At 48.4% G+C, this 27,651-nt stretch overlaps 1 protein-coding gene across 2 annotated transcripts in view; it reads right to left on the bottom strand.

The window, feature by feature from the left end:
• Positions 1 to 296: 296 nt before the first annotated feature.
• The window catches only part of pik3ap1 (phosphoinositide-3-kinase adaptor protein 1), a 244,812-nt gene continuing 217,457 nt past the window's right edge, over positions 297 to 27,651 (bottom strand). The window contains exons 13-17 of one of the 2 annotated variants that reach the window (XM_072491865.1): positions 25,167 to 25,239; positions 10,609 to 10,764; positions 7,622 to 7,692; positions 4,757 to 4,857; positions 297 to 621 (exon numbers count right to left, since the gene is read on the bottom strand). In XM_072491865.1, coding sequence (XP_072347966.1) covers positions 558 to 621; positions 4,757 to 4,857; positions 7,622 to 7,692; positions 10,609 to 10,764; positions 25,167 to 25,239 — 465 coding nt within the window. In that variant the 3' untranslated portion in view covers positions 297 to 557. The remainder of the gene's footprint in view (positions 622 to 4,756; positions 4,858 to 7,621; positions 7,693 to 10,608; positions 10,765 to 25,166; positions 25,240 to 27,651) is intronic. The other variant, XM_072491866.1, reaches the window with a different exon arrangement.

The raw sequence follows: 27,651 nt of genomic DNA, 5'->3' as shown, positions 1-27,651 counted from the left end.
CCTCCGTAACCCCCTCCAAACCCCTATCACCCTCCGTAACCCCCTCCAAACCCCTATCCCCCTCCGTAACCCCCTCCAAACCCCTATCCCCCTCCGTAACCCCCTCCAAACCCCCATCACCCTCCGTAACCCCCTCCAAATCCCTATCACCCTCCGTAACCCCCTCCAAACCCCTATCCCCCTCCTTACCCCCCTCCAAACCCATATCACCCTCCGTAGCCCCCTCCAAACCCCTATCCCCCTGGAACCACCCCATCCTCTCCAAACCCCTACCCCTTAAACCCCCCCACCCCCCTCCAGTCATCCCTGTTTCGCATTTGGATGTTGGTCTTGAGGACCCGATACCTGGACAGTTCCACCCTTTACAACGTGACCGTCAAATAAATAGATTGGCGAGTTAATTCTCAGCCACACCTCGCCGGGTTGTGCGATCAGGAGGAAGGCTGCAGCAGCCCGTTAGCTCAAAAGCTGCACTTGCAATTTACTCCCCTTGTTCCCAAGCGCTGAAAGCTTTCAGGGACTGAAGTGAAAGCTGATCCCGGATGCCTGAAATGCGACTATCGGCCTCTAGGTGGCACAGGAGGAGCAGAGATGACCTTTGTTGGGCCTTGGGCTGGGCTCCTGAAAAGTAAAGAGTAGATTTGCTGTGTTAGTGCTGTGGGGGAACAGGGCGGTGTGGAGAGGAAGCTCTATTAACTGTGCCTCTGGTGCCCCCACACTGCCTGGCACCAAATCCCGGTCGCCCAACGTCCCTGTGGTTACTGACCCCATAATATCTCCAGTTTCAAATACTTTGGCAGGATTCTCTGGTCTCCCAGCTTGTCAATGTAAATTCCAATTGAAGACACACCACTCGGCCGGGAGACCCACGGGGGGTGGGGGGCAGGTTGCCAGCGGGAACAGGGGTATCCCGAGGGCTGGAGGATTCCAGCCTTAGTCTCCACGGGCCTCTGTAAATCCAGTAATTATCCAGGGGCGGCGCAGTAGCACAGTGGTTAGCACAGTTGCTTCACAGCACCAGGGTCCCAGGTTCGATTCCCCGCTGGGTCACTGTCTGTGCGGAGTCTGCACGTTCTCCCCGTGTCTGCATGGGTTTCCTCCGGGTGCTCCGGTTTCCTCCCACAGTCCAAAGATGAAAAATCCACCTGCAGGTTAGGTGGATGCACCATGATAAATTGGCTTTAGGTTACTGGGTTACGGGGATAGACTGGAGGTGTGGGTTTAAGTGGGGTGCTCTTTCCAAGATCAGAATCGATGGGCTGACTGACCTCCTTCTGCACTGTAAATTCTACGATGATCTATGAATTCAACCTCCTTGTGACAAAATCCGTGAATTAGCGAGGTCCTTGAACATACGAACAAGGAGCAAGAGTAGTGCATTCAGCCCCTCGAGCCATTGATTAAGCTCATATCTGTTAGTAACCTCAAACCTGCATCGCGCCGACCCTGGATAATCTTTCACCCCCTCCTTTCAACCCCTCCTTGCTCACCAAGAAGCGATCCGCCTTTGCCTTAGAAATATTCCGAGACTGCTTCCATCACCTTTTCAGGAAGAGAGTTCCAAAGACCCTCAACAGGAAGAAATTCTCCTCGTCTCGGTTTTAAACCCCCTTCTAGATAATAAACTCAATGTGACTTAAGGGGAAGATTCGACAGGGAAGAGATGATGAACGCAAAGAGACAGGTGGTCTGAGGTGCATTTGTTTCAATGCGAGAAGTGTAGCAGATAAGGCAGATGAATTTAGGGTTTGGATTAGTACCTGGGAAAATGATGTTATTGGTATTACTGAGACTTGGTTGAGGGAAGGGCAAGACTGGCAACTAAATATCCCAGGGTACAGATACTTCAGGAGGGCTAGAGAGGGAGGTAAAAGGGGTGGAGGAGTTGCATTACTGGTCAGAGATGATATCACAGCTGTGATTACGGAGGGCACGATGGAGGATTCGAGCACTGAGGCAATATGGGTAGAGCTAAGAAATAGCAAGGGTGCAGTAACATTGTTGGGACTTTACTACAGGCCTCCAAAAAGTGAGCGTGAAGTAGAGGTACAAATATGTAGACAGATTATAGAAAAATGTAGGAGCAATAGGGTGGTCGTGATGGGAGATTTTAACTTCCCCAACATTGAATGGGACTCATGTAGTGTTGGAGGCGTAGGTGGAACAGAATTTGTAAGGAGCATCCAGGAGAGTTTTTTAGGGCAGTATGTAAATAGTCCAACTCGGGAAGGGGCCATACTGGACCTGGTATTGGGGAATGATCACGGCTGGGTGGTTGAAGTTTCAGTCGGTGATTACTTTGGGAATAGTGATCACAATTCCGTAAGTTTTAGAATACGCATGGACAAAGACGAGAGTGGTCCTAAAGGAAGAGTGCTAAATTGGGGAAAGGCCAAGTATAACAAAATTCGTCAGGAGCTCGGGAATGTGGATTGGGAGCAGCTGTTTAAGGGGAAATCCACATTTGAAATGTGGGAGTCTTTTAAGGAAAGGTTGATTAGAGTGCAGGACAGACTTATCCCTGTGAAAATGAGGGATAGAAATGGCAAGATTAGGGAACCATGGATGATGGGTGGAATTGTGAGACTAGCTAAGATGAAAAAGGAAGCATACATAAGATCTAGGCGACTTAAAACTGATGAAGCTTTGGAGGAATATTGGGAAAGTATGACAAATCTCAAACGTGCAATAAAGAGGGCTAAAAGGGGTCATGAAATATCTTTGGCAAACAGGGTTCAGGAAAATCCCAAAGCCTTTTATTCGTATACAAGGAGCAAGAGGGTAACTAGAGAAAGGATTGGCCCACTCAAGGACAAAAGAGGGAATTTATGCGTTGAGTCAGAGAAAATGGGTGAGATTCTTAATGAGTACTTTGCATCAGTATTCACCAAGGAGAGGGACATGACGGATGTTGAGGCTAGGGATGGATGTTTAAATACTCTAGGTCAAGTCGGCATAGGAAGGGGGAAGTTTTGGGTATTCTAAAAGGCATTAAGGTGGACAAGTCCCCAGGTCCGGATGGGATCTATCCCAGGTTACTGAGGGAAGCGAGGGACAAAATAGCTGGGACCATAACAGATATCTTTGCAGCATCCTTGAGCACGGGTGAGGATCCGGAGCACTGGAGAATTGCTAATGTTGTCCCTTTGTTTAAGAAGGGTAGCAGGGATAATCCAGGGAATTATAGACCTGTGAGCGTGACGTCAGTGGTAGGCAAACTGTTGGAGAAGATACTGAGGGAAAGGATCTATTCACATTTGGAAGAAAATAGACTTATCAGTGATAGGCAGCATGGTTTTGTGCAGGGAAGGTCATGTCTTACAAACCTAATAGAATTCTTTGAGGAAGTGACAACGTTAATTGATGAGGGACGGGCTGTAGATGTCATATACATGGACTTCAGTAAGGCGTTTGACAAAGTTTCCCATGGCAGGTTGATGGAAAAAGTGAAGTTGTAGGGGTTCAGGCTGTACTAACTAGACGGATAAAGAACTGGCTGGGTAACAGGAGACAAAGAGTAGCGGTGGAAGGGAGTGTCTCAAAATGGAGACACAGGGATGGTGTTCCACAGGGATCCGTGCTCGGACCACTGTTATTTGTGATATACATAAATGGTCTGGACGAAGGTATAGGTGGTCTGATTAGATTGGTGGAGTTGCAGATAGCGAGAAGGTCTGTCAGAGAATACAGCAAAATATAGATAGATTGGAGAGTTGGGCAGAGAAATGGCAGATGGAGTTCAATCCAGGCAAATGCGAGGTGATGCATTTTGGAACATCTAATTCAAGAGCGGACTATACGGTCAATGGAAGAGTCCTGGGGAAAACTGATGTACAGAGAGATCTGAGAGTTCAGGTCCATTGTACCCCGAAGGTGGCAATGCAGGTCGCTAGAGTGGTCAAGAAGGCATACAGCATGCTTGCCTTCATCGGAAGGGGTATTGAGTACAAGAGTCGGCAGGTCATGGTACAGTTGTATAGGACTTTGTTTAGGCCACATTTGGAATACTGCGTGCAGTTCTGGTCGCCACATTACCAGAAGGATGTGGATGCTTTAGAGAGGGTGCAGAGGAGGTTCACCAGGATGTTGCCTGGTATGGAGGGTGCTAGCTCTGAAGAAAGGTTAAGTAGATTAGGATTGTGTTCGTTGGAAAGACGGAGGTTGAGGGCGGACCTGATTGAGGTCTACAAAATTATGAGAGGTATGGACAGGGTGGATAGCAACAAGCTTTTTCCAAGAGTGGGGGTGTCAATTACAAGGGGTCACGATTTCAAGGTGAGAGGGGGAAAGTTTAAGGGAGATGTGCGTGGAAAGTTTTTTACGCAGAGGGTGGTGGGTGCCTGGAACGCTTTGCCAGCGAAGGTGGTAGAGGCGGGCACGATAGCATCATTCAAGATGCATCTAGACAGATATATGAACAAGCTGGGTACAGAGGGAAGTAGATCCTTGGAAAATAGGCGACAGGTTTAGATAAAGGATCTGGATGGGCGCAGGCTGGGAGGGCCGAAGGACCTGTTCCTGTGCTGTAATTTTCTTTGTTCTAGTTCTGGATTCCCCAACAAGAGGAAACATCCTCTCCACATGCACTCTGTCAATACCCTAACTGCGGAGCGAGGCCAGTCACAAACAGAACCACCGTCGAGCAGCGACCGCTGGACGTTGTAGTGACCAGGGGAACCCTCGGGCTCCGGAAGAACTGGAATGAAAGGTTGGGCGCTCAGAGCACGCTGACACCTGGTTTTCACAATGTGGTTACCTGGCGGGTATGCGAGGCGGAATTCGGGGAGGCGGTAAACTGGGTGGTCGCTGACGGTTAACAGGCCTCCTCAAAGATCCACAGTCCGCTGACTCAGCATCCTTATCCAGCCCAAAACAGGAAGAGAGAATAAACAGCATCACTATTTGCAGAGCGCGGGTAAAACACGGTGACTTACTGATCATATATCGTGCACATTTTTATCCGGAGTTAGCAATTCTGCAGGATTTTCCCAATCCCCCAGCCTGACATTGGCAGAGATTCTACACACCAGCTCGGAGATCGGGAGGGGCCAGCAGAACTCGTTCCTGCTCTCCGAGCAAGATTTCACCCCCCCCCATCCACACGCTGTGTGATTCACACAGCACACACTGAAACAGGCAGTACAGATCTGTGCTGATCTTTATATTCCTCTCATCGTTTCCCATCACACCATTTTCACCCACTAAATTGAACAGACGGATTGGGAGAACGTGAATGCACGTTTCACACTCCTGGTGATCATGAAGAGCATGGAAGTGAAATTTATACCCCAAAACTCAGTCTGATAGCCCCCCTCCCCCATCCCCCCAGCATCACACCAACCATGGACCCTGCGGATTCTGCCGGAGAATACGTCCTCATCGCCCTTCCCCATCTTCCCCTCTCCTCACCTCCCCCTCGCCCCGTCTCCTGATCTCTCCCCCTCACCCTCTCCTCATCTCCCCCTCCTTTCCCCTTCTCCATCTCATCTCCCCCTCTCTCCACCTCCTCCACCTTACCTCAGTTCACATCGGCAGCAACTATTTCCCATCCTCAGCGATGTCAACATCCATCTCAACTCATCACCTTCACTCTTGGAGTTCACTGACCTCTCGCCCGCCCTAAACCTCTCCCTCCATGGGAACACCACAACCCATATTCACAACTGCCCCCTTGACTATCGCAAGTACCCTTGCAACCCCTGTAGTATCCATGACAGATAAGAACATCACTTCCTTGTATCGCTCTCTCTAGCCACACCTTCCTTCTTCTTCCTAACTCCATGCCAGTGTCCTTCCTGGAGAAACCTCCCTCCAAGCCATTTACACCTTTCAAATTTCCAATTGTCCAACCTTGAGGTCTCAGATATTGAAGCTTCTGATTTGCTCCACCACCTCCTCGCCATCGGCTCCAATGGCCTGGTCTTCGTTGTCCCGGCTGATGTCCCGGGTAAAGCCCTCCCCCTCTGTTTCCTTCAGTCCATGGGACAGAGGTTTCAAATAATCTAGTGGACAATGGATTGAGCCATTCGCCTGTCTCTAGGTGTGTCAGGAGCACAGAAAGTGCTGTCGGGTCCTGCCTCCAAAATTCATGGCTGGCACTCCATTTTTGAATTCCACGAATTGGATTTTCATTTCTTGACAGTTCAGTTGAATCTCCAACAATGGCTTCTCTTCCTGCTCTTACCCCCTGTCCCCCCCCACCCACCACCACCACCACCACCAAGGGTGCATCCTTGGACCCCTCCAGTTTAGACCATAACACACAGGAGCAGAATTAGGCCACTCGGCCCATCGAGTCTGCTCCGCCATTCAATCATGGCTGATATTTTCTCATCCCCATTCTCCTGCCTTCTCCCCATAACCCCTGATCCCCTTATTAATCAAGAACACCAGATTTGTGTTTGAGGCGCTGTTACCCACAGGGCTACAGACCAAGAGCTGGAAGATGTAATTAGACAGAGTAGTTTTTTCTCAGAACATCGGAACTCAGAGCAGGAGTCGGCAGGTTAGCCCCTCGAGCCTACTCCACCGTTCAATGTGATCATGGCTGATCCCATCCTGGCCTCAACTCCACCGTACTGCCCGTTCTCCATAACCCTTCAACCCATTACCAGTTAAAAATCTGTCAACTCCTCCTTAAATTTACTCAATGTCCCAGCATGCACCACACTCTGGGATAGCGAATTTCACAGATTCGCGACCCTTTGGGAGAAGTAGTTTCCCCTCAAACCTGTTTTAAATTTGCTACCCGTTACCCTGAGACTATGAACTCTCCATAAGACATAGGAGCGGAGGTAAGGCCATTCGGCCCATCGAGTCCACTCCACCATTCAATCATGGCTGATTTCAACTCCATTTACCCGCTCTCTCTCCATAGCCCTTAATTCCTCGAGAAATCAAGAATTTATCAACTTCTGTCTTAAAGACACTCAACGTCCCGGCCTCCACCGCCCTCTGTGGCAATGAATTCCACAGACCCACCACTCTCTGGCTGAAGAAATTTCTCCTCATCTCTGTTCTAAAGTGACTCCCTTTTATTCTAAGGCTGTGCCCCCGGGTCCTAGTCTCCCCTGCTAATGGAAACAACTTTCCTACATCCACCCTATCTAAGCCATTCATTATCTTGTAAGTTTCTATTAGATCTCCCCTCAACCTCCTAAACTCCAATGAATATAATCCCAGGATCCTCAGACGTTCATCGTATGTTAGGCCTACCATTCCTGGGATCATCCGTGTGAATCTCCGCTGGACCCGCTCCAGTGCCAGTATGTCCTTCCTGAGGTGTGGGGCCCAAAATTGCTCACAGTATTTGTTCTAGAATACCCCACAAGAGGAAGCTCCGCTCCACGTCTACTTTATCCAGACCTTTTATCAGCTTGTGTACCTCAACGAGATCTCCCCTCATTCTTCGAAATGGGAGAAAGTATCGGCCTAAACTGCTCAATCTCTCTTCATACGACAAACCCCTCATCTCTGGAATCAATTTCTCAGTAAATGCTGACCCTCTGCAATTTCATTCTGAAGATGCCATGTCAGGTTCCACATGTATGTTGATGAGAGCCATCAGCCTCTCGCCCAACTCCCTTCAGCAAGGTTGTCTACTTCAGTCTCTGTCAATTACCTCATTATCACCCTCTGCCCCACTGCTTAAACTCAGGATACTCCGAGCACTTGATCGACTGCTGAGGCTGCCTGAGGAGAGAGAACAGAAGAAAGGTTGATTTAGAAACCGAGACAGATTTAGGAGGCTGCTTTAGGTGAAGATCACTAACAATACCTCAAAGACCAACTCTGTCAAAACAGCTCACGGAATGAACGCAGTTGGGGGACCCGATCGATTTGGTCGATCCATACAGGGGGCAAGTATGGGTCGACCAAAGAGAGAACATATATTTCTGCACATTCTCCAGGATTTAACTCCCTTCGCCCTCTGTCCCAGATTGCTGTTAATACATTCCAATGCTGAAATGATGCCATTGAAATGAAGGCAGACTGTGACAGGTGTATACAAAGAACAAAGAAAAGTACAGCACGGGAACAGGCCCTTCGGCCCTCCAAGCCTGCGCCGACCATGCTGCCCGTCTGTGTAAAAAGCTTGCCTCGCACATCTCCTGTAAACCTTGCCCCTCGCACCTTAAACCTATGCCCCCTAGTAATTGACCCCTCTACCCTGGGGAAAAGTCTCTGACTATCCACTCTGTCTATACCCTCATAATTTTGTAGACCTCTATCAGGTCGCCCCTCAACCAGTGAGAACAAACCAAGTTTATTCAACCTCTCCTCATAGCTAATGCCCTCCATACCAGGCAACATCCTGATAAATCTCTTCTGCATCCTTTCTTAAGCCTCCACATCCTTCTGGTAGTGTGGCGACCAGAATTGAACACTATACTCCAAGTGTGGCCTAACTAAGGTTCTATACAGCTGTAACATGACTTGCCAATTCTTATACTCAATGCCCCGGCCAATGAAGGCAAGCATGCTGTATGCCTTCTTGACTACCTTCTCCACCTGTGTTGCCCCTTTCAATGACCTGTGGACCTGTACACCTAGATCTCTCTGACTTTCAATACTCTTGAGGGTTCTACCATTCACTGTATATTCCCTACCTGCATTAGACCTTCTAAAATGCATTACCTCACATTTGTCCGGATTAAACTCCATCTCTCCACGCCCAAGTCTCCAAACAATCTAAATCCTGCTGCATCCTCTGACAGTCCTCATCGCTATCCGCAATTCCACCAACCTTTGTGTCGTCTGCAAACTTACTAATCAGACCAGTTACATTATCCTCCAAATCATTTATATGTACTACGAACAGCAAAGGTCCCAGCACGGATCCCTGCGGAACACCACTAGTCACAGCCCTCCAATCAGAAAAGCATCCTTCCATTGCTACTCTCTGCCTTCTATGACCAAGCCAGTTCTGTATCCATCTTGCCAGCTCACCTCTGATCCCGTGTGACTTCACCTTTTGTACCAGTCTGCCAAGACGGACCTTGTCAAAGGCCTCACTGATGTCCATATAGACAATATCCACTGTCCTACCTGCATCAATCATCTTTGTGACCTCCTCGAAAAACTCTATCAAGTTAGTGAGACACGACGTCCCCTTCACAAAACCATGCTGCCTCTCGCTAATACGTCCACTTTCTTCCAAATGGGAGTATCTCAGGCTCAGCCTAATCGGAAGGTAACAATTCTTTATCGATACATAGAATCATTACAGTGCAAATGGAGGCCATTCAGCCCATCGAGTCTGCACCGACTCCGAGTACCCTACCTAGGCCAGTGCCCCCATCCTATCCCAGTGACTCAGTAACCCCACCTATCCTTTTGAACATGAAGGGGCAATTTATCAGGGGCAATCCACCTAACCAGGACATCTTTGGACTGTGGGAGGAAACCGGAGCACCCGGAGGAAACCCACGCAGACACGGGGAGGACATGCAAACTCCACACAGTCACTTGAGGCCAGAATTGGAACCAGGTCCCTGGCGCTATGACGCAGCAGTGCTAACCACTGTGGCACCGTGCCGTTTAAATGCCCCACAAATTGACCGGGATGGTCAAAGGTAAACAAGACGGCCCTTGCTCTTTTCTAGTCTAGCAGTTTCTATATCAAACTAGGCCAGAATAGGAATTTTCCAATGATTCTTTCCCTTGGCTTGGGATGTTGAACAAGGCAAAAGGTTGCCATATAAATGCAAGTTGTTGTTGGTTGGTCTACACCTCTCTTTTGAGGTGCACAGCCTCTGCCATGTTTCAACCCCTCCTCCCCAACCTGCTCTTCCTGTCATAGACATAGAATCCCCACAGTGCAGGTGGCCATTCGGCCCATTGTGTCTGCACCAACCATCTCAAAGAGCACCCTAACCTCGGTCCACCCCCCTGCCCTATCCCTGTAACCTCACCTAACCTGCACATCCCCGGACACTAAGGGGCAATTAGCATGGCCAATCCACATCTCGTGGGAGGCAACCAGAGCACCCGGAGGAAACCCACGAGGACACAGGGAGAAGATGCAAACTCCACACAGGCACAGACAGTCACCCAAGGCCAGAATCGAACCCGGGTGCATGGCGTTGTGAGGCAGGGGTGCTAACCGCTGTGCCACCGTGCCGTCCTGTCCTTTGTTCTTATGTCCAATTTGTAAAGGATTTTCATTGTAACTTCATTGCAGTGTCAATGTAAGCTTACTTGTGACACTAATAAGGATTATTATTATTAGAGTGTGGACAGATGAAGTGACGCTTCAGTCTGCCAGTTTCTCACTCTCTGGAATAAGGAGAATTGGAAATATACGTGGAAAGGAAAGAAGACGGAGCAGGGCTGTGGGGAAAGAGTTGGGGAGTGAGGTTAATTTCATTGCCCTGTCTCAGTGGAATCATTCTGTGGAAAGGAAGGATTTGAAAACATGCAGAAGAAAATCAAAGAGTGTTGACGAGAAGAGATGGCACAAGGCATGATGGGGCAAATGGGCTGTGTGTTGTGCCACTCTCCGAGTGTTAACGTGATCAACTAAGGTGCGAACTCAGGAAGGATGGTTAAAGGTGTTCGGCTGTGGTTAGAATCTGACGGCCGATTATGCCACCAATGTGGACATACTTGCTGTGCTAGATGTGCTTCCTGTTTTCCACATTCCCCGCTGTATCCCTTCTCGGAGCGGGCAAGACGGGATGAACCTGGGATTATCTTCATAAACTCCATATTCTGTTCCCTCCGGAATGTCATTGGGTCGAGCAGGAAGTGTGATCTCCAAGTCTGGTCAGCAATTACAACAGTTACATTTTAAAACTCTTATCTCCTGCTGATCCTCCGTGGCAATGCTCCTGAACAAAAACGTTTTATTCAACAATAAAATCAAACAGGTTTACTAACAAAAGTAAAGTAGATATTGACCCTCTACTGGTGCATACAAACGTACAAAACAGGAGAAGTAGGCCGAATGGCCCCTTGAGCCTGATCAAGAGAGGAAATGTAGAGCATGAGAGAAAGTTTGCAATTAAACAACTACTTAAATTCTGTCTTCATGGAGTAAAACACAAATAACTGCCAGAAATGCTGAGGAACCAAGGATCCAGTGAGGAGGAAGAATTGAAGGAGATTAGCATTCCAGTGCTCGAGAAATTAATGGGATTGAAAGCTGATAAATCCCCAGGGCCTGAGAATCTACATCCCAGGGTGCTAAAGGAGGTGGCAACTAGCGAATGTTTCAGTTGTCATCTTCCAAGATTCTATAGATTCTGGAATATTGCCGGCCGATTGGAGGGTGGTTAATGTAATCCTGCTATTTAATAAAAGGAGGGATGGAGAAAACAGGGAATTACAGACCAGTTAACATAACATCAGTACTCGGGAAAATGCTGGGGTTTTTTGTAAAGGATACGATAATAGACACTTGGAAATTATCAATGGATTAGACAAAGTCAACATGGATTCATATTTGACAAACCAGGCGACACGGTGGCGTAGTGGTTAGCACTGCTGACTCACGGTGCCGAGGACCCGGGTTCGATCCCGGCCTCGGGTCACTATCCATGTGGAGTTTGCACATTCTCCCCATGTCTGCGTGGGTCTCCCCCTCGCAACCCAAAAATGTGTACAGGGAAGGGGTTGGGCATGCTAAATTGCCCTTTAATTGGAAAAAAAGAATTGGGTACTCTAAATGTAGGAAGTAAAAATTTTGACAAACCTACTGTAGTTTTTTTGAGGACGTAACTAGCAGAATAGATCAGGGTGAATGAATGAATGAATGAGTGAAAATCGCTTATTGTCACAAGTAGGCTTCAAATGAAGTTACTGTGAAAAGCCCCTAGTCGCCACATTCCGGCGCCTGTTCGGGGAGTGGATGTGGTGTATTTGGCTTGTCAGAAATCTTTTGATGCAGCAGTCAGTGTGCAAAATTAAAGCGCAAGGGATTGTGAGTAATATATTGGCAATGGATTGAGAATTTATTGGCAGACACGAAACAAAGAGTAAGAATGAATGGGTCTTTTTTGGAGTGGCAGGCAGTGACATGCATAGAAACATAGACAGAAAATAGAAGCAGGAGGAGGCCATTCGGCCCTTCGAGCCTGCTCCCCCATTCATTGTGGTCATGGCTGATCATCAAGTTCAATACCCTGATCCCGCCTTCCCCCCATATCCCTCGATCTCTTTAGCCCCAAGAGCTAACCCTTCTTGAAATTATACATTTTGGCCTCAACTACTTTCTGTGGGAGCGGATTCCACGGACTCACCGCTCTCTGGGTGAAGAAATGCCTCCGCCCCTCAGTCCTAAAATGTTTACCCCTTATCTTCAAACGATGACCCCTAGTCTGGACACCCCCACCATCGGGAACATTCTTTCTGAATCTAGCCTGTCCAACCCTGTTAGAATTTTGTAAGTTTCAATGAGATCCCTTCTCACTCTTCTAAACTCCAAATAATATAATCCTAAAGATGAATAACCTACTTCATCATCTGACACACCCACTATTGTGTAAGGGGGGGGGGTCACTATCATTCACTTGCCGAAATGAAGTGGGGAGGGAGAAATTATTAACTTTTCAGCAATCAATGTCACCTTCTTTCTTCATGTTATTTACAATCACTGTGAATTCTTACAGTGCCAATTATCTGTCTGTCCCCTCCGTCACACTGTGTAGAGCACCCCAGGGGGCTCTTTGTTTAATTGAAATCTTGTGCTCAACACATCACACATGCAACATGTCCACCTTGCGTTTAGGGGCCCGGTTTAGCTCAGTTGGCTGAATGGCTGGTTCGTGATGCGTAGCGAGGGCAGCAGCGTGGGTTCAATTCCTGTACCGGCTGAGGTTATTCACGAAGGCCCCGCCTTCTCAACCTCGCCCCTCGCCTGAGGTGGGGTGACCCTCAGGTTAAATCACCACCAGTCAGCTCTCCCCCCTCAAAGGGGAAAGTGCCATCCGGGGCTGTGGTGCCTTTACCTTTATTTACCACAGATTTGTAAACGTTCTCCCTTACAGGCCTCGCGATCTCCACTCTTGTCCTCTGCTGTGTTTCCAGGATTTCTCATCACCATCTCCCATTTGGTAACCTCTGCAGCATTATCCCCATCCACCAAGCGGATGCACAGCCTCCGTTACCCCCAGCAATGCCACAGGTGATCAGCCAATATATGTGTTATAACCTGCCTACTTACGATTGGCTGGGGACTAATGACTATCCCACAATCCTATGGGAGTATGAACTTCCCCAATGAGGGGGGCGGAGAAACTCCTAGTATAAATAAGCTGGCCAGTTCAGGAACCAGCAGGAAGGAGAAGGTAGCAAGGGAAGTTACTGCTACTGTTATGTATATATTGTTATAGTAAATAAACGTTATTATTTTGTATCCTTAAAACTCGTGCTGGATTCTTCGTGGCCCTTACAAAAATATGATTACACGTTAAAAATAAAACCGGCCATTTTGCTTTGGTGTTGGTCCCAGCCTCATCTCAGAGTGATGGGCCAAATGTCTTGTTTCTGCTCTGTAACAACTCTGTGATTCAGAGATTGCGGATTTAAGCTTCATTTGGGATTACGCACATAAATTAGACTAGCTTCACTGAGGGCTGCCACGTTGCTTTTTGGCTGGGATATTATGCCAAACTGGGTTTGTATGCCGGCTCTGGAGCAGATAGTATGGATCTCTCCCAATACCATCGATCAGGCTTGTCCACGGTGCCAGTTTTCAAAATGCTAATCACAGGTGGTTTATTCCCCAGGTTACCAAATGTGTGAGAGAAACAATCTGTGACTGGGGGAATGGCGGAGAGTTTAGGGCCTCGGCCCAGGAGCGGGGCCCGGGAAGCAAAGGGTTGGGGAGCCAAGGAGCGAGGCCAGGAATCAAGATCCTTGGGGTAGAGATACCGCGGAGCACAGGTGCCGGGGAGGGGGGCCCGGGCGGTCCGGCACAGGCCCTGGGTGGACAGGCGAGGGGCCCGTGTACTGCGGAGCAGGGCCTGAGGCAGCGGGAGCGAGGACCACTGGCGTTTGAGGAAGTGAGTGACTGCAGACCGTGTGTGTGTGAGAGAGAGAGAGTGTGAGAGTGTGTGAGAGAGAGAGAGAGAGAGAGTATGAGTGAGTGAGTGAGTGAGTGAGTGAGTGAGAGAGTGAGTGAATGAGATGAGTGTGAGTGTGTGTGTGTGAGAGTGTGAGTGTGTATTAGTGTGTGTGTGAGAGTGTGAGTGTGTGTGTGTGAGTGTGTATTAGTGTGTGAGTGTGTGTGTGTGTGTGTGTGAGGGGGGTTGGAAGAGTGAGAGAGGGAGCGAGAGAGACAGTGTATGAGGGGAAGAAAGAGTGCAAAAGGGTGGTGAGAGTGTGTGGGGGGGGGGGAAGAGAGATGTGGTGGGCTAGAGAGTGTGTGGGTGTGTGAGAGAATGTGGGTGGGCTGAAGAGCATTGGGTGGGGGGGGGGGGGGGGGGTGGGAGGGTCAGACTATGTCCCTAAGTCGGGCTCACACCCAATATCTGGGTGTGAGAGTGTGTGAGAGAGAGAGAGAGAGAGAGTATGAGTGAGTGAGAGAGTGAGTGAATGAGATGAGTGTGAGTGTGTGTGTGTAGAGAGAGAGAGAGTGTGTGTGAGAGTGTGTGCGAGAGTGTGTGCGAGAGTGTGTGCGAGAGTGTGTGTGAGAGTGTGTGCGAGAGTGTGTGTGAGAGTGTGTGCGAGAGTGTGTGCGAGAGTGTGTGCGAGTGTGTGTGTGTAGAGAGAGAGAGAGAGAGAGTGTGTGTGAGAGTGTGTGTGAGAGTGTGTGTGAGAGTGTGTGCGAGAGTGTGTGCGAGAGTGTGTGTGTATTAGTGTGAGTGTTTGAGTGTGTGTGTGTGTGTGTGTGTGTGTGAGAGTGTGAGAGTGTGTGTGTGTGTGAGAGTGTGAGTGTGTATTAGTGTGTGTGTGAGAGTGTGAGTGTGTGTGTGTGAGTGTGTATTAGTGTGTGAGTGTGTGTGTGTGTGTGTGTGAGGGGGGTTGGAAGAGTGAGAGAGGGAGCGAGAGAGACAGTGTATGAGGGGAAGAAAGAGTGCAAAAGGGTGGTGAGAGTGTGTGGGGGGGGGGGAAGAGAGATGTGGTGGGCTAGAGAGTGTGTGGGTGTGTGAGAGAATGTGGGTGGGCTGAAGAGCATTGGGTGGGGGGGGTGGGAGGGTCAGACTATGTCCCTAAGTCGGGCTCACACCCAATATCTGGGTTCTCATCGACCTCCACCCACACTCCCTATCGTGCTCTCTCACAGTGGGTGAAGGTGACTGAGTGAACAGGAAACACTCACCCAATTACACTCGAAAATTCATCTTTATTTAATATTTATTTATTTTTGCTCTGCAAGTTGCTCTTTCCTTAACTTAGCTTTTTTAGAAAATGTTTAATGTTAAACTTTATCTTTCCAAAATGTGCTCAACCGCCCCTTGAGTGAGAATAATGTTGGAATATGCACCCCCTACGCAGAAAGGTTGGACTTAGAAAGCCTGTCTTAAGTCAACATTCTTTCTACAACCAATATCACCAGAAACGTGTGAATAAAAATCAGCAGCTTAACTAGCCACTGATCGCATTACATAGAACATAGAAAATACAGCACAGAACAGGCCCTTCGGCCCACGATGTTGTGCCGAACCTTTGTCCTAGATTAATCATAGATTATCATTGAATTTACAGTGCAGAAGGAGGCCATTCGGCCCATTGAGTCTGCACCGGCTCTTGGAAAGAGCACCCTACCCAAACTCAACACCTCCACACAACACCAAGGGCAATTTGGACACTAAGGGCAATTTATCATTGGCCAATTCACCTAACCCGCACATCTTTGGACTGTGGGAGGAAACCGGAGCACCCGGAGGAAACCCACGCAGACATGGGGAGGATGTGCAGACTCCGCACAGACAATGACCCAAGCCGGAATCAAACCTGGGACCCTGGAGCTGTGAAGCAATTGTGCTATCCACAATGCTACCGTGCTGCCCTTAAGAACAAATAAATCTACACTATATCATTTTACCGTAATCCATGTACCTATCCAATAGCTGCTTGAAGGTCCCTAATGTTTCCGACTCAACTACTTCCACAGGCAGTGCATTCCATGCCCCCACTACTCTCTGGGTAAAGAACCTACCTCTGATATCCCTCCTATATCTTCCACCTTTCACCTTAAATTTATGTCCCCTTGTAATGGTTTGTTCCACCCGGGGAAAAAGTCTCTGACTGTCTACTCTATCTATTCCCCTGATCATCTTATAAACATCTATCAAGTCGCCCCTCATCCTTCTCCGCTCTAATGAGAAAAGGCCGAGCACCCTCAACCTTTCCTCGTAAGACCTACTCTCCATTCCAGGCAACATCCTGGTAAATCTTCTTTGCACCTTTTCCAAAGCTTCCACATCCTTCCTAAAATGAGGTGACCAGAACTGTACACAGTACTCCAAATGTGGCCTTACCAAAGTTTTGTACAGCTGCATCATCACCTCACGGCTCTTAAATTCAATCCCTCTGTTAATGAACGCTAGCACACCATAGGCCTTCTTCACAGCTCTATCCACTTGAGTGGCAACTTTCAAAGATGTATGAACATAGAACCCAAGATCCCTCTGCTCCTCCACATTGCCAAGAACTCTACCGTTAACCCTGTATTCCGCATTCATATTTGTCCTTCCAAAATGGACAACCTCACACTTTTCAGGGTTAAACTCCATCTGCCACTTCTCAGCCCAGCTCTGCATCCTACCTATGTCTCTTTGCAGCCGACAACAGCCCTCCTTACTATCCACAACTCCACCAATCTTCGTATCGTCTGCAAATTTACTGACCCACCCTTCAACTCCCTCATCCAAGTCATTAATGAAAATCACAAACAGCAGAGGACCCAGAACATAGAACATAGAACATAGAACAATACAGCGCAGTACAGGCCCTTCGGCCCACGATGTTGCACCGAAACAAAAGCCATCTAACCTACACTATGCCATTATCATCCAGATGTTTATCCAATAAACTTTTAAATGCCCTCAATGTTGGCGAGTTCACTACTGTAGCAGGTAGGGCATTCCACGGCCTCACTACTCTTTGCGTAAAGAACCTACCTCTGACCTCTGTCCTATATCTATTACCCCTCAGTTTAAAGTTATGTCCCCTCGTGCCAGCCATATCCATCCGCGGGAGAAGGCTCTCACTGTCCACCCTATCCAACCCCCTGATCATTTTGTATGCCTCTATTAAGTCTCCTCTTAACCTTCTTCTCTCCAACGAAAACAACCTCAAGTCCATCAACCTTTCCTCATAAGATTTTCCCTCCATACCAGGCAACATCCTGGTAAATCTCCTCTGCACCCGCTCCAAAGCCTCCACGTCCTTCCTATAATGCGGTGACCAGAACTGTACGCAATACTCCAAATGCGGCCGTACCAGAGTTCTGTACAGCTGCAACATGACCTCCCGACTCCGGAACTCAATCCCTCTACCAATAAAGGCCAACACTCCATAGGCCTTCTTCACAACCCTATCAACCTGGGTGGCAACTTTCAGGGATCTATGTACATGGACACCTAGATCCCTCTGCTCATCCACACTTTCAAGAACTTTACCATTAGCCAAATATTCCGCATTCCTGTTATTCCTTCCAAAGTGAATCACCTCACACTTCTCTATATTAAACTCCATTTGCCACCTCTCAGCCCAGCTCTGCAGCTTATCTATATCCCTCTGTAACCTGCTACATCCTTCCACACTATCGACAACACCACCGACTTTAGTATCGTCTGCAAATTTACTCACCCACCCTTCTGCGCCTTCCTGTAGGTCATTGATAAAAATGACAAACAGCAACGGCCCCAGAACAGATCCTTGTGGTACTCCACTTGTGACTGTACTCCATTCTGAACATTTCCCATCAACCACCACCCTCTGTCTTCTTTCAGCTAGCCAATTTCTGATCCACATCTCTAAATCACCCTCAATCCCCAGCCTCCGTATTTTTTGCAATAGCCTACCGTGGGGAACCTTATCAAATGCTTTGCTGAAATCCATATACACCACATCAACTGCTCTACCCTCGTCTACCTGTTCAGTCACCTTCTCAAAGAACTCGATAAGGTTTGTGAGGCATGACCTACCCTTCACAAAGCCATGCTGACTATCCCTGATCATATTATTCCTATCTAGATGATGATAAATCTTGTCTCTTATAATCCCCTCCAAGACTTTACCCACTACAGACGTGAGGCTCACCGGTCTATAGTTGCCGGGGTTGTCTCTGCTCCCCTTTTTGAACAAAGGGACCACATTTGCTGTCCTCCAGTCCTCTGGCACTATTCCTGTAGCCAATGATGACATAAAAATCAAAGCCAAAGGTCCAGCAATCTCTTCCCTGGCCTCCCATAGAATCCTAGGATAAATCCCATCAGGTCCCGGGGACTTATCTATTTTCAGCCTGTCCAGAATTGCCAACACCTCTTCCCTACGTACCTCAATGCCATCTATTCTATTAGCCTGGGGCTCAGCATTCTCCTCCACAACATTATCTTTTTCCTGAGTGAATACTGACGAAAAATATTCATTTAGTATCTCGCCTATCTCTTCAGACTCCACACACAATTTCCCATCCCTGTCCTTGACTGGTCCTACTCTTTCCCTAGTCATTCGCTTATTCCTGACATACCTATAGAAAGCTTTTGGGTTTTCCTTGATCCTTCCTGCCAAATACTTCTCATGTCCCCTCCTTGCTCGTCTTAGCTCTCTCTTTAGATCCTTCCTCGCTACCTTGTAACTATCCATCGCCCCAACCGAAACTTCACACTTCATCTTCACATAGGCCTCCTTCTTCCTCTTAACAAGAGATTCCACTTCCTTGGGAAACCACGGTTCCCTCGCTCGACGCCTTCCTCCCTGTCTGACCGGTACATACTTATCAAGAACACGCAGTAGCTGATCCTTGAACAAGCCCCACTTATCCAGTGTGCCCAACACTTGCAGCCTACTTCTCCACCTTATCCCCCCCAAGTCACGTCTAATGGCATCATAATTGCCCTTCCCCCAGCTATAACTCTTGCCCTGCGGTGTATACTTATCCCTTTCCATCATTAACGTAAACGTCACCGAATTGTGGTCACTGTCCCCAAAGTGCTCTCCTACCTCCAAATCCAACACCTGGCCTGGTTCATTACCCAAAACCAAATCCAACGTGGCCTCGCCTCTTGTTGGCCTGTCAACATATTGTTTCAGGAAACCCTCCTGCACACACTGTACAAAAAACGACCCATCTATTGTACTCGAACTATATCTTTTCCAGTCAATATTTGGAAAGTTAAAGTCTCCCATAATAACTACCCTGTTACTTTCGCTCATATCCAGAATCATCTTCGCCATCCTTTCCTCTACATCCCTAGAACTATTAGGAGGCCTATAAAAAACTCCCAACAGGGTGACCTCTCCTTTCCTGTTTCTAACTTCAGCCCATACTACCTCGGAAGAAGAGTCCCCATCTAGCATCCTCTCCGCCACCGTAATACTGCTCTTGACTAGCAGCGCCACACCTCCCCCTCTTTTGCCTCCTTCTCTGAGCTTACTAAAACACCTAAACCCCGGAACCTGCAACATCCATTCCTGTCCCTGCTCTATCCATGTCTCCGAAATGGCCACAACATCGAAGTCCCAGGTACCAACCCACGCTGCCAGTTCCCCTACCTTGTTTCGTATACTCCTGGCATTGAAGTAGACACACTTCAAACCACCTACCTGAACACTGGCCCCCTCCTGCGACGTCAAATCTGTGCTCCTGACCTCTATACTCTCATTCTCCCTTACCCTAAAACTACAATCCAGGTTCCCATGCCCCTGCTGCATTAGTTTAAACCCCCCCCAAAGAGCACAACAAATCTCCCCCCCAGGATATTTGTGCCCCTCAGGTTCAGATGTAGACCATCCTGTCTGTAGAGGTCCCACCTTCCCCAGAAAGAGCCCCAGTTATCCAAAAATCTGAATCCCTCCCGCCTGCACCATCCCTGTAGCCACGTGTTTAAATGCTCTCTCTCCCTATTTCTCATCTCACTATCACGTGGCACGGGCAACAACCCAGAGATAACAACTCTGTTTGTTCTAGTTCTGAGCTTCCATCCTAGCTCCCTGTAAGCCTGCCTGACATCCTTGTCCCCTTTCCTACCTATGTCGTTGGTACCAATGTGGACCACAACTTGGGGCTGCTCCCCCTCCCCCCTAAGGACCCGGAAAACACGATCCGAGACATCACGTACCCTTGCACCTGGGAGGCAACATACCAAACGTGAGTCTCTCACGCTCCCACAAAATCTCCTATCTGTGCCCCTGACTATCGAGTCCCCAATTACTAATGCTCTGCTCCTCTCCCCCCTTCCCTTCTGAGCAACAGGGACAGACTCCGTGCCAGAGGCCCGTACCCCATGGCTTACCCCTGGTAAGTCGTCCCCCCCACAAGTATCCAAAGCAGTATACTTGTTTCTCAGGGGAACGACCGCAGGGGATCCCTGCACTGACTGTTTTTTCCCAGTCCCTCTTACAGTTACCCACCTATCTCCAATCTTTGGTGTAACTAATTCCCTGAAGCTGCTATCTATGACCCCTTCTGCCTCCCGAATGATCCGAAGTTCTTCCAACTCCAGCTCCAGTTCCCTAACTCGGTCTTGGAGGAGCTGGAGATGGCAGCACTTCCTGCAGGTAAAATCAGCAGGGACACTAACTGCATCCCTCACCTCAAACATCCTGCAGGAGGAACATTGCACTCCCTTCCCTGCCATTCCTCTAACTTTCTACCAAGATCTGGCTAACAACTAAATTAAATTTTTATAAAAAATAATAATAATATAATAAAATATGGTACTTACCTCAGACCAATGGGTTTTATTATTAGGTTAGAGGAGGAGGGCGGGTGGGAGACACTACACGTGTAGTGTCTCGGGTTTCCTCTCCACCAGAATTTATTGGTGAGGGTATTCCCAGACGTCCGCGGGTCGACTTCCTGTTCCCGCCTAAAAAACTAATTTTAAAAAAAAGAAGAAAAATTCTCAGCTCCTGCTGAAATTGACTAACCAGCCAGCTCCACTCCCGCCGAAATCGACTGGCCTGCCCCTGCAAAGACAAGTGCTTTTAAAGGTTGACTTACCTCCCAGCAACCTCCTTCCACAATGCTCCCGCTGAAACTGACTCACCAGCTGTTCTCCCGCCGAAATCGACTGGCCTGCCCCTGCAAAGACAAGTGCTTTTAAAGGTTGGCTTACCTCCCAGCAACCTCCTTCCGCAATGCTCCCGCTGAAACTGACTCACCAGCTGTTCTCACGCCGCCGAAATCGACTGATCCCTGCGGTACGCCACTGGTAACTGGGATCCAGGCTGAATATTTGCCATCCACCATCACTCTCTGACTTCTATCGGTTAGCCAGTTCGTTATACAACTGGCCAAATTTCCCACTATCCCATGCCTCCTTACTTTCTGCATAAGCCTACCATGGGGAACTTTATCAAATGCCTTACTAAAATCCATGTACACTACATCCACTGCTTTACCTTCATCCACATGCTTGGTCACCTCCTCAAAGAATTCAATAAGATTTGTAAGGCAAGACCTACCCCTCACAAATCCGTGCTGACTATTCCTAATCAAGCAGTGTCTTTCCAGATGCTCAGAAATCCTATCCTTCAGTACCCTTTCCATTACTTTGCGTACCACCGAAGTAAGACTAACTGGCCTGTAATTCCCAGGGTTATCCCTAGTTCCTTTTTTGAACAGGATCACAACATTCACCACTCTCCAATCCCCTGGTACCACCCCTGTTGACAGTGAGGACGAAAAGATCATTGCCAACGGCTCTGCAATTTCATCTCTTGCTTCCCATAGAATCCTTGGATATATCCCGTCAGGCCCGGGGGACTTGTCTATCCTCAAGTTTTTCAAAATGCCCAACACATCTTCCTTCCTAACAAGTATTTCCTCGAGCTTACCAATCTGTTTCACACTGTCCTCTCCAACAATATCGCCCCTCTCATTTGTAAATACAGAAGAAAAGTACTCGTTCAAGACCTCTCCTATCTCTTCAGACTCAATACACAATCTCCCGCTACTGTCCTTGATCGGACCTACCCTTGCTCCAGTCATTCTCATATTTCTCACATATGTGTAAAAGGCCTTGGGGTTTTCCTTGATCCTACCCGCCAAAGATTGTTCATGCCCTTTCTTAGCTCTCCTAATCCCTTTCTTCAGTTCCCTCCTGGCTATCTTGTATCCCTCCAAAGCCCTGTCTGAACCTTGTTTCCTCAGCCTTACATAAGTCACCTTTTTCCTCTTAACAAGACATTCAACCTCTCTTGTCAACCATGGTTCACTCGACCATCTCTTCCCTGCCTGACAGGGACATACATATCAAGGACACGTAGCACCTGTTCCTTGAACAAGTTCCACATTTCACTTGTGTCTTTCCCTGCCAGCCTATGTTCCCAACTTATGCACTTCAATTCTTGTCTGACAACATCGTATTTACCCTTCCCCCAATTGTAAACCTTGCCCTGTTGCAACGTACCTATCCCTCTCCATTACTAAAGTGAAAGTCACAGAATTGTGGTCACTATCTCCAAAATGCTCCCCCAATAACAAATCTATCACTTGCCCTGGTTCATTACCCAGTACTAAATCCAATATTGCCCCTCCTCTGGTCGGACAATCTACATACTGTGTTAGAAAAGCTTCCTGGACACACTGCACAAACACCACCCCATCCAAACTATTTGATCTAAAGAGTTTCCACTCAATATTTGGGAAGTTAAAGTCGCCCATGACTACAACCCTATGACTTATGCACCTTTCCAAAATCTGTTTCCCAATCTGTTCCTCCACATCTCTGTTACTATTAGGGGGCCTATAGAAAACTCCTAACAAGGTGACTGCTCCTTTCCTATTTCTGACTTCAACCCATACTACCTCAATAGGGTGATACTCCTCGAACTGCCTTTCTGCAGCTGTTATACTATCTCTAATTAATAATGCCACCCCCCCCACCTCTTTTACCACCCTCCCTAATCTTATTGAAACATCTATAACCAGGGACCTCCAACAACCATTTCTGCCCCTCTTCTATCCAAGTTTCCGTGATGGCCACCACATCGTAGTCCCAAGTACCGATCCATGCCTTAAGTTCACCCACCTTATTCCTGATGCTTCTTGCGTTGAAGTATACACACTTCAACCCATCTCCGTGCCTGCAAGTACTCTCCTTTGTCAGTGTTCCCTTCCCCACTGCCTCACTACACGCTTTGGCGTCCTGAATATCGGTTACCTTAGTTGCTGGACTACAAATCCGGTTCCCATTCCCCTGCCAAATTAGTTTAAACCCTCCCAAGGGGCATTACTGTTTAGTCAATCTTGTTCTGTGTAAAATGGTCACAAAGTTGCTGCTGTAACTCAGTATGTGTGAAGCACCTGGAGACGTTGCTAAGAGACGGTTAGCTGTCATCTAACCAATTCTTAAAGTTCCTCTCAAATTTTAAAAATGCGATAATCTGGCGGGATCTTCTCGCGCTGCACCCGAAAGGCAGCGCAGCGGAACGCGATCGGTCGATGCCAGGAGATCCCACTTACGCCATCTATCCGGTTTTCTCCGCCTCGCAAGGTCTACCGTGATCCAGCGAGACGTCGCGATGTGAGTCCCGCCCATTGTGGGGAATCACTTTCTGGCAAATCTGCATATTACACTCTAATATGTGTTGCGGAGACCTAACCAGGGCGTTGGGATCGTACCCCCCCTTCGCCTCGGAGACTTTGGGCAAGTGCCATTCAGTGCCAGTCTCCACTGGACCAGGCGGATGGCACTCATAGGGGCATCCCAAGGGACTGGAGGCCCCCAGGTGTTTGCCCTCTGGGCAGGATGCCAGTCTGGCATCTTGGCACTGTCACCTGGGTGCCAGCCTGGCACTACCAAGGTGACCAGGTGTCACTGTCACGGTGTCAGGCTGGACCTGCCAAGGTGCCAAGCTGGCATTTTCTTGCATGGCAGTGGTTAGGCCAGGCTGGGGGAACTGGAGTCATCTGTAGGCCAGACTAGGCAGATTGTATTCCCTAAAGGAACTTGAGTGAACCAGATGTGTTTGTTTGTTTGTTTGTTTGCTTTCTTTTATTTATTATCAATTCTTTCTTTCTTTCTATCTCTTCTATCCATCTACCTATCTTTTATTTATTTTAATTAATTATTTTTTATTTAAATGTTTTCCAATTAAGGGGCAATTTAGCGTGGCCAATCCATCTAACCTGGACATCTTTGGGTTGTGGGGGTGAGACCCACGCAGACATGGGGAGAATGTGCAAACTCCACACGGACAGGGACCCGGGGCCGGGATCGAACCTGGGACCCCGACGCCGTGAGGCAGCCAGATGGGTTTTTAGCGCAATGGATGACAGTTGTCATGGTCACCCTCACGGACATTCCCATTTTGCCATCTTTACAATTCTTTCTCCCAACTTCTCTCTGATTTTTTGCAAAGTGCCTGAACATACGCTGCCTTATTACAATCTCTCCGAGGAAGGGGAATTGGCTCCTTGATTTATTTTGCTCATAATTTTGAAAACGTCAACCAGAACCTCTTTGCTCTCAGGAGAAGTGTCCCGGTTTCCAGAGGTTCTTATCCCTGGGATCATCACTCTGAATCTCTCCTGCACCTTCTCAAAGGCCGTGGCTGTTTTTTCAATTTAAATTCTCAAAACTGTTCAGAATCAGTCTAGGAAACATAACCTGCCTCACTGTCCCCAGGTGAAATCAAAGCAGATGCAGGATCGAATCCCTACAGTGCAGAAGGAGGCCATTCGGCCCATTGAGTCTGCACCTACCCTCCGAAAGAGCACCCTACCTAGGCCTACTCCCCCGACCTATCCCCATAACCCCACTTAACCCACACATCATTAGGAGGAAACCGGAGCACCCGGAGGAAACCCAGGCAGATAGGGGGAGAACATGCGGATTCCACACAGACAGCGACCCAAGGCTGGAATCGAACCTGGGACCCTGGTCTTGTGAGGCAGCAGTGCTAGTCGCTGTGCCACCGTGTTGATGGAACTGCGACTCTTGGCATAGGTGAATGTCCCACCCATGCTGTGCCACGAGACAGCAACACCTATTTCAAATGGCTCTAGCTTCCAACATAGATCGGCAGGTGTGGCTGGGGCTCACCTTGATGCTTGCCGGACCTTCCTTTGATGTTCTGTCTCCTCGTGATACTGTCTCGCAACTTCTTCAGGTTTTCCTAGAACAGAAAGATACCGTTAGATTTCTCATGGCCCATCTGCTCTGTCACTCTGTGAGATCCTCTGGAGCAGAAGCCATGGACCAAATGCAACAGTTTACGGGTCATGTGCTTTTATGGAGATGGCGGGAATATTGTTATGAATAAGATGATTTCGTGGTCGGGCGAGGGAGATGCTCATCCTATAATATGTCTGCTTTTGCCCCCTTTTTCTTTCATAACCTTTATTGTCACAAATAGGCTTACGTTAACACTGCAATGAAGTTACTGTGAAAATCCCCCATCAGTCATGGGATGTGAGTGTCACTGACAAGTTTGGTATTTATTTCTCATTCGTCATTGCAGACGAGGTGATGGAGGCCACCGTTTTGAACGTGGCTTGTTTGGGCATTTCAGAGACAAGCAGAGAGTCAACCCTATTGCCTGGGGGGGGGGGGGGGGGGGGGGTGCGGGGGAATCTGCAGTTATGTGGAGGCCAGATCTGGTGAGGATGGAAGATTTCCCACCTTAAAGGATAGTGGTGAAACAGATGGTGTGTGGGTTTCCTCCGGGTGCTCCGGTTCCCTCCCACTGTCCAAAGAAGTGCAGGTTAGGTGGATTGGCCGTGATAAATTGCCCTTAGTGACCAAAAGGTTAGGTGGGGTTACTGGGAAAAAGTGGAGGTATGGGCTTGGGTAGGGTGCTCTTTCCAAGGACCGTGCAGACTCAATGGGCCCCCTTCGCACTGTAAATTCTATGAAGGTGGGGGTTTTATGATCATTCCAGTAGTTTCCTGGTCGTTATTATTGGGACTGGTTTCCTTATCCCAGATATTATTTAATTCATTGAATTTAAATTCCCCAGTTTCTCTGTCTCCTCTCTTCACATCGCCAGGCCTGGCCTCTGCAGCACTTCTCCCGTAGCGTAGCCAGCATGCTATCTCACTGCTCAGTCGTAGCCGCTTGCAGGGGAGGGAGATGACGTCGGTGTAATTCTGGTGAGTGGATGCAGTGTATCCATCCATCCACACTGCAGCCACTTTGCGTCAGGCGATGGAACAGGTCAGTATTGACTCCCGTGGCAGCGCTGAAGTCCATTACTCCAAACTAGAGGGGAGTCGAGATTCTCGAGCGTCACTGCCGCTTCACTCATCCGGGCAAGTGGAGAATATTCCATCACAAGTTACTGTCACCTATCAAGCCATGTGGGAGGTTGTCTAAGTTCTGCCGTTGGCCAGCATGTATGCTGCAACCTCAGAGTAAGTGTCAGCAGAGCAGAACACTGAGGAACCAACTACAAACAGCCCCAACAGTGTTGAATTAAGGGTTCATTTGGATGTCTCAATGATGAGATCTTGAGACTTGTATCTTTAAACATGAACTTGTTGGTCTTTAACTATTTACAGGTCCCAAGTTATGGGCATGCAGGTAGCTGCTTGCAACTGTCACCAGCTGTTTCTGGGACAACACCATGTGACTCTATACATCATACCGTGGGGGAAACACCTTTACATCACAATGATATGTAGGCGCACACAACATCAGACAACGGTAAATACAGTCGCTTACAAATGTTGAGGCCCACAAACTACAGAGGTAGGCTCAGTGGCCGCACTCCCACCTTAGTTCTCACTCGAGGGATTTGAGATGAATTCAGGGGTAGTCTTGCGCTGTCTTTTGTGTGAATAATTAAACTGAGGCTTGCCTCCTCCCTCATTGGGGCTATTTTAAAGAAGAGCAAGGGGAGGCTTCTCCGCGATATCCTGGCCAACATTGATCCCTCAACCAGCATCAGCCAACCAGGTTATCGATTTGTTTGAGTCACTGCTGCTTCTGGCACCTTCCAGCCGATGGTGGGAATGGCCGGAATTCTCTAGCCGCTCGCTGGTGGTGGGATTCTATGGTTTCCCGGCAGTGTGCGTGGCTTCAGTGGGAATCCCCGTTGACACCGGCGGGAGCGGAACATCGTGCCGTCAGCGAACGCTGTGCCGCCTCTTGTTTTCAAGAAACATGCGGCTGGAAGCCCAGAGAATCCCCCCCCCAATGTCGATTTCGGCGGCGGGAGAACAGCTGGTGAGTGGTGAGTCAGTTTCAGCGGGAGCATTGCGGAAGGAGGTTGCTGGGAGGTAAGTCAACCTTTAAAAGCACTTGTCTTTGCAGGGGCAGGCCAGTCGATTTTGGCGGCGTGAGAACAGCTGGCTGGTTAGTCAATTTCAGCAGGAGCTGAGAATTTTTCTTTTTTTTTAAATTTTAAATTAGTTTTTTTAGGCGGGAACAGGAAGTCGACCCGCGGACGTCTGGGAAGACCCTCCCCAATAAATTCTGGTGGAGAGGAAACCCGAGACACTACACGTGTAGTGTCTCCCACCCGCCCTCCTCCTCTAACCTAATAATAAAACCCATTGGTCTGAGGTAAGTACCATATTTTATTATA

Source organism: Scyliorhinus torazame, chromosome 28, assembly GCF_047496885.1.
Source record: "Scyliorhinus torazame isolate Kashiwa2021f chromosome 28, sScyTor2.1, whole genome shotgun sequence".
Taxonomy (NCBI): domain Eukaryota; kingdom Metazoa; phylum Chordata; class Chondrichthyes; order Carcharhiniformes; family Scyliorhinidae; genus Scyliorhinus; species Scyliorhinus torazame.
The sequence above is the reverse complement of the archived record's forward strand: the minus strand, read 5'-3'. Positions and strand labels throughout refer to the sequence as shown.